Consider the following 13,275-nt stretch of genomic DNA (forward strand, 5'->3'; position numbering starts at 1 on the left):
TGTAGCCCCCCCCCCCCCTTCCCCTCTGCCAACAATACCAGCCATAAGGCATCCAGTGCACCAGTATAAGCCTCTATGCTCTTCGGCACTAAGAGGTTTGACATCCAACTCTGTTGGGTTTTTACTGCAATCTATGGGCTCTGCTTGAGAGCCCTCCCCTCACTTCCTGTCCTTTTGACAATGGTTTTACCAGACAGGATGTGAGTTAAATTCTGAGATTGGAATACAGACAACAGTAAATGATCAGTATATCAAAGTGCCATGGGGCCAGGGCTTGTGCCCTGGATTCTTTTTTCCCCAAATTTATAAGGGGGTGACAGATTAATGGACATTAGTGTTCAAAGATTTAAAAATAACCTCTGTCATTATAAATCTTCAGGCTAAGTTGAATCCACATATTGGCAATAGATTTGTGCTTCTAAACCAGCATGCAGCTTAAAAGTCCTTAGTGGTGACCGGCTACATCATTTTCTTTTTTTTCACCAGTGATCCTGCCAGTAACACACATCTTGTAATAGGGTGACAACACTACTGACTGTACTATTTTTGAAGGGGCAGTGCTATCATTCTAGGGCAGGAAGTTGCACTCCAGAACACCTCCCTTTTTCCTCATGTCCATAACTTGGGGAATTTCTGTAGTTCATCTAGATCTGGTCTGGTGACAAGGGAGCATGGAGCTGGCTTCCCAGCCAATCTGGAAGTCGGGCGGCTTGTAATGACTTGCACCCGGTTTCCTGATTGCTTGGGAAGCTGGCCAATCAGCAAGCCAAGAAATTGTAAATTGTAAGGCCTTACAAGCAGAGCACTCCTAACCCTCCTGTATTGAAATTGTAATGAAACTGTACTGTCTCCCTCTATTTTGTAAAGTGCTGAGCAAACTGTTTGTGATCTATAAATCCTTTATAATAAAATAATAATGAACTGGGCAGGCCTGATAACTATCAGTTCACATGAAGTTACCAGCACCCTGGATCTTTAGCAGGAACAACCGGTATTGCTTGCACTTATTGAACTAATAAAACTAAAAGTGCTTATGATATATAGTCTATTTAGCAGACTAGAAGTGAGTAAATAGGAGAAATTCATTGTGAAGGTTCACACAATTTAATTTGCTTAGGCTTAGACCTTGTAATAGGGTGACAATGCTTCTCAATGTACACATAATTGAATGTGCAGCGCGGAACATTCAATTTTGTGTATGTTTTTCCTACTTGATTGTGAGGATAGTGCCTGTTGCTCTTTTTAGGAATTAAAGTAGGGTTGCAAGGTTTTTGATATTTGTTTTAATACTACTCAATGGCCACTGGACATGGCCACTAAAGAGAAGAAGTATTACCAGGCAACTACTGATTCTAGAATATTTTTATTCAGTTGAACCTTTTTTACTTCAATAAAATGTTAGGGTCTTATGTATCAACATATTCATACTAAGAGCTGGAATTAAGTCTCAACCACCAATCAATATCAGACCTGCCCTGAAAGTCTACATCTGGTGACTAAAATAAGCTCTGGTTTTAGTAAGAACATGCTAATACATAAGGCCCTGAATTCAGACAGGTACATGTAAATAAAAACATACAGCAGTATCTTTTTTATTGCCTTTTTAGATTTCAGACTTCAGTCATGTAGAAACAAAATCAGCCATGTCTCTCAAATGCTCATGCAGGTACACATGACAGAGTAGAAGAGAGCTTAGGTTGTGTGAGTCACCCTCTTGTTTGACTGCTCACCTCCATCATTGTGCAATTAGTCATAGTTTGGTGAAACCTGAAGAGTAAAATGATAAGCTTGGAGTCTTTTAGTGATGAGCTCAGGTTAGTAATGCTATTTCTGTCCATCTTTGTAAATGGGTAAGGGCTTTAGAAAACCTACTGGAGCATCATAAATGTGATGGGGGAAAGGCAATATGCCCTGAAAACTACAGGATAAGAAAAACGTTTACCATAAAAGCCAGTATTCAGGCTTGCTTTGATATTGTAACCATACGGCATGCCTTCTACAAGAATTTTCCATGGGTGTGTTAAAGGGAAAATTGTACTGGATCTTAAATGTTCCACTGGCACAATGGCACAGTAATTCATATATACTAGAAAGTGGACTGTTTCTGATTATGGATCTTAAGTTAATTGGACAGTCTAATCTCTCGGGCTAATGTCCATAATGAAGAGGGAGGGGAGGAGCGGATCATACACTGTATGTGTTTAGGCTATTCAAACTAAAATACTTTTTACAAAAGGAACATCTCTGCTTCTCTGTTTTATGTACTTGTTGTGCTTTTAAAAGATTTCCACCAGCCAAAATACTACCTAACACAACAGCTACTATGGTAGATGTGGATTAGTGAGACCTTAATGCAGGATTCCCACTTTGGTACTTCCCAAATACACAAAAAAAAGACATATTTATAAGACACATAATCTGACATTCACCATACATTCACTGCAGGTAAATCTTCTTGGGGAATGTGTTTTAAATGACCGTGATTAATTCACACTAGTGAATGTTTAGTGAAAATCACTGCTTTATAAATAAGTAGAAGAATACACAGACTCTATAAGATAAGCATTTGTAGGCTCAGTAAGTTTGGTATTGCACTGTTGTCCAGAGCTATGAGACATGTTGCAATATGCTATGTAGGTATAGAGCCAAGTATTTCATGTTTCATCCTGGCATTTGCTAAAAATGTAATTACAAAAGACAAGTCTATGAAAGTTGCATACAGGGGTGAAGAGGGTCACATCCACACACACAAATCTGCTCACAAGCGTGCACACACACACTAACGATTCCAAGATCTCTGTATTTCACCAAATTCAGTCAATGTATTATGTATTTATTTTCACATTATTCCTTGAGCCATAAGAATCCCAGTGCTTGGGAACGGCTCTCCAAGTTGCAGAGTTAAATCCCCATTAACCTGTTTAAATAAGCAGCTGTAGGGAGGCTGATAAAAATATGCCAATAGAAGCTGAGGTTTTTTTTCTCTCCTCTTGCTTAACAGAAATGCACAGCTGCAAAGCCCCATGTTGTGTGCAACTGCAAGGAGAGTCACTTAATGAAAATAAAACACTGTGATACTCACTGGGATGATCTGTCCACATACCCCGATGGGTTCATGCCGTGTAAATGTAAAATAATCTCCATCTAAAAACATATTGTTACAGTTAAATGAGTAGGTCAAGCTAACATACACCAAACATAAGAAATTGAATAAAACTTAACCTTTTTTTTTTTCCTAAGAGTTAAGAACAATGATGAGATTAGATACTGCTACTTTAAACCTGCACTGGATATTGCAGGCAATATTTTAGGAATTCCACAAGTGGGCACAAGGGCTGACAAACGAATGCTATCATTAAGGTGACACCAAATTCAGGAGTTCATTTTTAAAAATACTTTTGTTACCCATGGTCCCTGTGTGGGTTGTAAAGTAACCATCACTCCAAGGTCTCCCGTGATGGACTATAATTTCAATATAAATTAGTAAACTAAACCTGAGATTGTAGTCCATCACGGGAGCGAGGCAAGTCAGAGTTAACAATTTTAATTTTAGTGCCAGTAAACAAACTTATCTGAAAAAAATTATTCTGTTATGAGCACAGTTAAAAAATGTATATATTGGTTGCCAGTAGTGCCTCCACCCTCCCATATCATTTTTCCTCCGAGTTCTTGACATATTTTTTATAACAGTTACAGCAGGTGGTGGGTGGAGGAGAAAATATTTATCCTGTGCAATGACTGCAAGATTTTCTTCTTCAATAGTGACATTTGGCACCACATTTTACAGATCATGGTCATCATAAATGATGATACCACTGGAATACTCCCCTGTTGGGAACACGTTTTCAAAACTCTGCATCTGTTTTTCTTCAAGTATAATCAATATATACATTTCATATAAGAAAGTTTAAAAAATATGTTTATTAAAAGGACCTTAAAATGACCTTGTACCTAACATGGACAATTCAAAAAGCATATTACAAAGAGGAATAGAAATCTCATACATGATAATCAGTGGATCAAGAGATACAGGCTGCTGAAGTTTATGCAAATCTAGAATTTTCATGCAAAAGATAAGCTGGCTCTCCTCCCCTACCTCCCAACCCTTCAATGTGATAAGAGGCTTCACAGACCAGTGGGGGCCCATTAAAAGTGTAAAGGACCAACTTACGTTTTACAGAAAACTCTAAGGTTTGAGCAAAAGTTTCACTGCCTTTATCTATAGATCTACTGAACATTTGACAGCATGTTCTAACCAAAAGGAACCTCTCATTATGAAATGTTTCATCATATAATCAATATATTCAATATGAATAGCCCAGGTTTGCACCTTGAATATGTAGAAGTTCACTAATTGTTGGTTCTTTTGAGTCTGCCATTGCCTGGATTAATGTCACCATGTGACGCTAAATTAATTCTGGGTGACACCATTGGAATAAAATGTTGTTCAGTGTTTGGGCACAGGGTTTTGTTTGGAGCTCCCACCTTCGTGAAATAATTGGGATTGATTTACTAAAGAAAAATAGGCTGTTCAATTTGTAAGGGAATTTTCACTATGCTTAGTGCACGTGGTAAAAATTCACTTTCTAATAATACGCAATCAGGTGCATGCAAATTAAACTACTTTTGCTTGCACATGATTGGATGATGGAAGTCAGCAGAGCTTCTCCTCATTTAGTAAGCTAAGGAAAAATTCCCTTGCAAATCGATGAGCCTATTCGCCTTTAGTAAATCAACCCCATTCTGTTATATAGAAGGCATTTAGCTAGAAAGTGCAAAAAATGCAGATTTTCCACAAATTTAAGAATTAAATGTGATTTCAACATTGTCCCTTACTAATCTATGACGCTGATCTTGCATTACATGTTAAAGGTTTACTTTAATTATTTTTTTTAATCTTCCTTTCCTGTTTTTACCATAACTAAAAATAAAGTATGCATGCATTGTGTTTTTATCACTGAAACAACTGTCTAAAGCAGTTTACTTGTCTCAGTGACTTTTAAGTGCATGTTTCACTTTAATCTTTGAAACACATAATTTTCGTCATGCCCAAAAGAGAACGGAGAACAGTGGTTAAATAAGTGAACTGTGCTAGCAGCAAATCTTAATTCCGTGGCGCCAGTGGCTACATCAATTAAAATGTTTCCGCTATACATTGAAATTGGATGCAGATTTGTTTTATTTTTTTTAACATTAAATATTAAATAAATTCAGTTTGAAAGACAATGTTTTGTATGTTTTACAAGTATCAGCTCTGAATCTGGTAGGTAATATGGATGGAGATAGAAATAGGCATGTTTCAAGAGACATCACTTTAATAAGGGCCGTGTGAAATTGGTGATACTGCTGCTGGTGACACCTTGCCAAAGGCAGAATAACCAGAATGCAAATTCCACTTTCTAAGATGTGTCTTGCTGGGTTGGGCAGCAAAAGGGTAAAGCCAGGAGAAGGTAAGTTGAGTTTTAGTGATTCTGTCACTGGTGACCACTGGGGCTCTATTTATAATTTTTTTCACACAACTTTTACTTAGGATGCAAACATTTTTGCAATGGAAAGTTGTGTAAATATTGAGTAAAAAATATATAAATAGACCCCCTAGTGTGCCAAATGTTAAGTGACCTCCTTCCAGTTCAGATGGATGAACAATAGTTTTCTTATTTAAAATGGAAAATGAATTAAAAGGAAAGTGATGTTTAGTTGAATACAATATGAGCTCCACAATAAAAATGCTGTAAAAACTAATATCTGTGAATCTTTCTGTTCTAAGGAGGCACCAATTACATGCATCGAAGTGGGTACATCCAGAAATTGCCCAGTTGGTCATTACACAATTATAAAAAGGACAGTATGGTAACATTTTCAACTAGACAGTTGGCCTGATTAGAAAGGTAAAATTGGCTACAGATGCCCAGGGAGTTGCTTTGTTTTCCTGCACTAAAACTAGTGTATTTTGTGATTGGCTGAACTTCATAGACATATGTCTTGCTTCAATCTAACAGTATCTAGCTAAGTGTAAGTGACAGACAAATGTGTGCTACTCACATAAGCCAAGCCTTCCACAACGAAAAGTGTACACAGGCTTATGTGGAGGGGTGCAGTATGATGTTACCTACCTGCTGGAATAGTCATGCCATGAATCTTGTCAGCCCAGCCAGCATAATAACGGAGAGTCTTAATCACACCTTGTAGATCCACATAAAATGATTGCAGAAAAGGCTTTCCGCTATTTAGGGATTCGAGTGTCTGAAAGGTAAATTTAAATGTCAAGGCTCATAGTTCATAATACATTCTCAATCATTGCAGAATAAACCCAGAATTTAACAGTCTGAGGGTTAATTGAATGAGGTGAAGCTCTGCTGACTACCATCATCCAATCATGTGCAAGCAAAAACACTGTTCTTTTTATTTTCCTTGCATGTGATTGGGGATTCTTTGCAAAGGGAATTTTCACCACATTTGCTAAGCTAATGGAAAATTCCCTTGCAATGTGAACAGCCTATTTGCCCTTAGTAATTCAACCCCTGGATTTCCTAAACTGATAAAATCAAAAGCAAAAACAAATTAGCCTACTAACTGGAAATGTGTGCAATATATTGCATGAAATCCTGAAATTATTAGGCTAATAGCTAGAATCAAATGGTAACAAATAACACTTTGTTTCAAGAGACTTTACTCCTGTAGTTACATTTTCCGCTTTAAATTTAACTGGTCTGTAAAAAGCTACAGTAGCAAGCAGTGTAGTAATTGAATATTGGCTGCCTTAAAATGAGTTTAATCTGCTTCTTAACAGTGGTCAAAAGGCACTTTAACTTACTAAGTAAGTAAGTGCAAATAGCAATGATAATGTGCAAAGCGCTGTAATCCATAGAAACCAAAAAATCCTTTCACTAACGTGACCATAAATAGGCAAATTTGGTTGCCTTTGGTTACTGCATTTAGTGTTTCTTCACTGTGTTACTGAATTAAACAGCGAGGCTACCTTTAAATGCCAAGGCATGAGAAGCATTTCAGTTGACAGTTATCGAATATTAAATATACACATTGCTGCAAAAGTACGAGCTGAAATATGGAAGTTGTATGCCTACTGGAGGTCTAAAAACTTTGCGTGTTTTGTCTGTAAAAGTGGTATAGCATTATTATTATTATTATTAGATTATTGTTTAATAATCCCACAAAGTTCTATGCAGCAAAAGTTATCCAGACACGGTAACTTTGCCAGTCCTGCTTGACATGCTTCAGTGAACATTTACAGCAGAAAGCAACATCTGCTAGTTATTATGGGCACCAAGTACTTTTGTAGAACATAAAAGATTTAAAAAGTGAATGAAGATCCGGCAATGGCAAGCGGTGACTGTTACATGTATGCTATAGCTTATGTTGCCTACAGCATAACTGACATTAGGTATTGTAAAAACCCTAAAGTAATGTCATGTGTTATCTGATATAGTACACATAAAAGAAAACATGAATACAAAAAAGAACGTTGTACATCAACACTACCCTGTGAGGGTGATTTATGGAAATTGGAATAAAACATGTCATACTAATGGAGGTGTTGCCCCTTACAGCCAGTTAGATAAAAAAATTTGTTTCGGGGGAAACAAAAGGAGAAACCCAATTGTATTCTAAGGGACAGGACTGCCATTTGTTTAGCTCTACAAATTCTTTCTTTTCAATAATCAGTCTGTTTAACTTTGAGAGTGAATCTGAGCAAACTTTAAAAGTGCCTTGAGCTGCCTGAGAGTAGAGATGGGCCAATAATCAAACATTTGCTGCACATTCGAATATTAGTGAACTGGTAAAAAGTGCTCTAAAGTTCTACTTACCAGTTCATTACTGGCAGAGTAGGCAGTGGGCTCCCTCAAAGAGGAGTTTTATGCACTCTCTGGCCCTTTGGACCAATTTACCAGCAAATGAGTTCCACTGGTGAACTGTCCTTACCCCACCAAACCTGAGTTTGGAGTCAACCAGATCTGCTGGGAGTACTGGCTATAAAGCTATCTCCCATTTCTGTGTTGCCATTGTGCTGCAACACATGTACGTTAAAGGTGTAGTGCAAGGTGTGCTGTGGTGTAATTCAAATAGCATCCAATCACTGTTTGCCACATCATTGAGATTATTCGATCCTGATAGACTGGTTTTCTTTCTCAATCTCTCCTCACACAATGGACTTGCTGTGGCCCTAGGGAAGGCAGCATGGCACCGGAAACGTGTCAGCCTCAGCTTACAGTGGCCGGCTTTGTAACAGGAGTGTCAGGCGGCTTCTTTTATGCCAAGAAGTTAAGGACCTTGGGATACTTTTCATTGGAGTTACTGCAGTCATAGAGGAATGTTCTAAATGCTGTACATCACACTTTTGTGAGTACATTGAATGCTGTTAATTTACATTGAATAAACTGCATTACACTTAGAGGTAGCGCTCTGGTGTTTATATGTTTTGCATACTACTGCAGCACAATGGTGTGAAGCCAACCTAAAGTTAGTCAGCCTCTGAACAAAAATATCACCTGAACTATTGGGCCAGCACTTTGCTTAGTGCCTTTACTGATTCATAACAATCCTGCCTAGAAACTAGTGACATCTCTGGAACCTTATGTCGCAGTGATTTCCCTAGTATTCATCTACTTCATATTCCTCCTTCTCTTAAAAGTCATGTGAGCCACAAAGGACTGCATCCATCCTCTCCAAATACCTTCAAGAAATTGTTTCCATATAGTATCATCATGCCTTTAATAAAGTTATTTGCATTGATTATTTACTTACAGCGAGGATCGATCTCTCTCTTTCTACCAGATCGGCTAGTTTATCCAAAAGTCGCCCCCTCTCAGATGCATCCATTCTCCGCCACACAGAGCCCAGAGAAAAAGCTAAACGCGCAGCTCTAACTGCTTTGTCCACATCGGCCTTTTAAAAGATAAAAAATGATTACAGTTGTCCTGAAATAATGGACCACATTCTGAAAGCACATTTATAAATACAAAATCTTTTCGAATACATGGGTGGGTTTAATCTTTTGCTATTTAATAAGTTAGCCACTTGTTGTTCTTAAATCATAGTATTTATTACAGCACATTGCAGATAAAGTGATTTCCAATAAAATTATCCAGTAGCCTGAAAATAAAACTGCCCAGGAACTTGTTTCCTTAAAGGAAACAAGTCAAGAACGCAGTGATTTTATTAAAACTGGAGCAGACAAAATCTGGAGCAGTTGCCCAACCAATCAGCTTCTCTTTTCAGTTTGTTCAGTTAAGATTGAATTAATGAAAAAGAGAAGCTGATTGGTTGCTGTGCACAGCTGCTCCAGTTTTGATAAATTGCCCTCTTTATATTTCATTTTACTAATTAGAGAGTCACTGACTTGGAACAAGCATGATGGCCAAGTGTCCTGATACCTCTCTGGTTACATGATTGTTCCAGGTCAATGAAGCAAAGGTAAAGCCAAATATGACAGTCCCTAGGTCTGCACCAGCTAAAACAAGTCAGCGATTGGAGCTCACATATTTCTGTCCAGACAGGTTCCCTTTAAAGAGTTGGGCCCCCTTTATGAGCATTCTAGGATCCCAAAATGCATGCATATCCCAATACATGGCATTAAGGTCTGAAATACAAGGGCAGTTTTTAACTGATTGAGATCTGTAATATATCACGCAAGCAGAACAGACAGTTTAAAGTATTTACCTTCTCAGCTTCTTGGACTTCACAGATCTGCTCCCCTGTGGCTGGATTGTAGACCGGGAATACTTTGCCACTTTCAGAGCTCTGCCACTCATTGTTTATAAAAATCTGAGAAAAGTAAGAAGAAAAAAAAATTATCAATTACGGTAATTCATGCACATTTGTCACATAATGTATCCGTGTGACATATTTTCCCTTACTAACATAAAAAAGATACCTTCCTCTCCTTACACTCCATACAGTTACCCGGAGTTTACAGAATTAGCACTAGTGTTTCTCTCTCCACCCCATGTTAAAATATTGGGCCAATCCCATAGCACTAGTACTGTCACATGGGATGAAAGGAAATGTGTCACTTGTACCCCTAAATGGAAAAGTCTCAGGCTTTTCTTTTTCACCCAGTGGCCAAAAGAGAGCACTAGAAAAACAAACAATGTCCAAGTTATAGGAAATAACTTGGACATTGAAAACACAACCTACCTGAGCACTAGGATGTGCAAAAGCAGTAAAGTATGTAATGCGATGGGAAATGCCTTCTTAATTGCTCTGACTATAGCAAACTAATATTTCATTGGTTGCTGTAGGTTGCTGCACTTTGTACATCCCGTTCACTCTTTATTCTGCCCTAATGAAGAAGGTAAAATTTGTGCAGTTGCTTGTGTGGCCATACAACAGCAATTAGATTGTGAAGTCCACTGGGAAAGCTACAGATGCAAATAGTCAGCTTTTACTCTTTGAATTACTGCTGTATAAAATGTTGTCATTATATAAATATGTATAAGTAAATATACAGTATACCTAATGCACACCCCACTAATCACAGTTTAGCTCTACTGTACAAAGATAAAACCATATGTCAAGAGGAGATGCTGCTGTTTAGCTTTCCTTTTGAAAAACACATTATTGCCATTACTTTCCTATTAACACAAGTTGATCACATTTAAATTGGCTGTAAAAGTCCTACCATTTACTCCAGTGTGTGTAAAGTACCTCATCTAGCATCCTGGAACAGTTTCAAGTCTTGAAAAGCACCAGCTGTTGGATTTACAAGCAAAACCTTACACTTAAATAACTGTCTTTTGAAAGTCCTAAGTGTTCTGTGTCAGGTAGTACCAGCCTGCAGACATCCATACCACCAAGCCCACATTCTTTTGTAATAAAAGTAAATTCACTCAGGGCCTTTATATTCATATACAGAACTGGTTCGGCTATGCAGATTCCGATGGTTGTCGATTAAATGTATATGTAGCCAGTACATTTAATCTGACTTTCATTATGGTCACTTCATAAAAATGCCATGTAGTGGACAAGTGATGACACATGGCAAGAAAACACAAGGAATCCCTGCAAAGCTTAAATTAGTTTCCCCACCACCACACCTTCTAATTTATAGAGTGTAGGCTAAGGGCAGTCTGTAAATCAGATAAACTATGACATGAAATCATCCTATCCACTGAATATATATAGCCATCGCTGAAGGCTGCATGACAAAGAAATGGGAACCTTCAGTGAAGCAGGGCTTGTTTCCATGTAAATCACCCCGCAGAAGCCTTAGAGCCCATTGTTCAAACTCAATAGCAAGAGCCATCCACTATAGTAATTCTCCTGGATTCAGTGTTAATTAAGGCTGACTTTTTACCATAAATCAGTCCTGGTGTTTTTACAGCTTAATTCAGCATTAAGTACACATATTTAAAGAAAAATAAAAGTAATTTATGAACTACAGCGTGTGTAGGAGTTATTTTTCTTCTAGTATCATATCTCTGGATGATCATCTTACAGGTAAGACTATCCAACCATGAGCTATCATGACAGAAAAATAAATTGCAAAACAAAATAACATTTCTAAACTGTCCTAAACAGGGCCAATTTAATAAAGAGGCAAAAGAGGCATTTGTCCCCGGCCAGTTAAGAGACTTGCAATTAGTGTGTCTAAGGAGTTTTTATTATACCCCCACTTCCCCCATCCTGAGATCCCTTGGTTTAAAAAAGGGAGTATCATATTTCTATTATAGGATCAATGCAATCTTAAGTGTCATTGGCAAATAAACATGTATGTAATTTTAAACTCAAAAGTAACTAAAAAAATGGGTTGATTTACTAAAGGCAAATAGGCTGTTCAGTTTGCAAGGGAATTTTCACTTTGCAGTGGACTTTTCCATTAATTTAGTGAATGAGGCAAAGCTTTGCTGATTTCCATTATCCAATCATGTGCAAACAAAAATACAGTTTTCTTTTTGAATTTTCCAGGACATGATTGGGTTTTTGGGGAGTTTTCAACACATTCACTAAGCTAAAGGAAAACACACTTGTAAAATGAACAGCCTCATTGCCTTTTGTAAATCAACCTCAATTAAATGTTTGCATAAGTTGAAAGGGAATTAATTCCTCTGAAAATTACAGAGATGTTGAATAACCACAAGTTGCTTCGATTTGTTTGTCATGCCCTCTAAGACTACAATAGTCATTCTAATCAGTGCAAATGCCACATCAATATTTCAACAAATAATAGTAGATTAATTCAACAGGTGGTAAAAAAGCAAGATCCACTTTATATTTTTTAAAGGTTTCAAATGGTGTGCTAATTGGGATGCTGATATGTGGTGCAGTACATAATCATATCTATTAGGGGTGCGAGGGGTGCCGTCTGGACCCGGGTGACACCATTGGAGGGGGTGAGACCAAAATGACTGACAGTCATTTTGGTGTTACCCCTCTGAAAAGTCGGGCACTCGGATCAAATATGGAGAATTGCACGAGAGAGGAGGGGACCCGGCAGCATACCTTATCCTGCCGGGTGAACGTCCCCTCCTCTTTGCTAGTGGCCATCACCAAGATGGCCCCGGCAGGTATCACCAAAATGGCCGTGATGATGACATCGCGTGCGTGATGCTGCCACGGCGGGGTGTCACCCAGTACCCGCGCCCGGTGGCAAATGGAAGTATTAGATGCAGTCAACTGCAAGTTGTCAAACTGTCAAACATTTACTGGTAGTAAATAAATCACTGCCGTTAAAAAAACATGCACCTGAAAGGTTCACCTGCAGGGAATGTTTGGTAACTGTCACATTTACAGCTTTATAAATATACTCAAAGTGTATGTTGACTCTAACAAAGACGTTATTTGCAGAGATGTACTGCATTTGTTTTAATTTTCCAATGTTCTGAACACACAACAGGAAGTGATAGAAAATCTGTAAAAAATTGAAGGAACCCCCTTTTTAGACAGTTGTCACTTTACCAAGTGTCCCCATTGAAAGAGTTCCCCTCTATTCCTTTTCTGGTGACAGCTCGAAATTATTTCCCCTCAGTTTCTCTCCCAGTTACAATGGTGACCAGGACAAATAGCATGGAGTGAATCTCCCTAGCAGATACATAGACAACAACAAAAAACAGAAATAGGTTCTAACTTTTCCCCACTCTATCCAAAACAAACAAAATGTTTGTGGATTTACTTTAAATCACCTACATGTTTCATAAAGCTAGAAAATCTACCAATCCTCTGACCCTACAACTAATACCGTTCGATTTCAAATTCTTTCCTAGTGAATCTCCATTTGTTTTAAATTACAGGGAATCCAGCTGGGAAAATGCAAAATGC

General features: G+C 38.0%; 1 protein-coding gene across 2 annotated transcripts in view; it reads right to left on the reverse strand.

The window, feature by feature from the left end:
• ALDH1A2 (aldehyde dehydrogenase 1 family member A2) overlaps positions 1 to 13,275 on the reverse strand; it is a 38,920-nt gene that overhangs the window by 17,012 nt on the left and 8,633 nt on the right. For both annotated transcript variants that reach the window (XM_018559933.1, XM_018559932.1), the window contains exons 2-5: positions 9,679 to 9,783; positions 8,764 to 8,904; positions 6,114 to 6,243; positions 3,083 to 3,144 (exon numbers count right to left, since the gene is read on the reverse strand). In XM_018559933.1, the coding sequence (XP_018415435.1) occupies positions 3,083 to 3,144; positions 6,114 to 6,243; positions 8,764 to 8,904; positions 9,679 to 9,783 (438 nt within the window). The remainder of the gene's footprint in view (positions 1 to 3,082; positions 3,145 to 6,113; positions 6,244 to 8,763; positions 8,905 to 9,678; positions 9,784 to 13,275) is intronic.

Source organism: Nanorana parkeri, unplaced genomic scaffold (genome assembly GCF_000935625.1).
Source record: "Nanorana parkeri isolate BGI_ZX_2015 unplaced genomic scaffold, ASM93562v1 scaffold422, whole genome shotgun sequence".
In the NCBI taxonomy this organism is placed as follows: Eukaryota; Metazoa; Chordata; class Amphibia; order Anura; family Dicroglossidae; genus Nanorana; species Nanorana parkeri.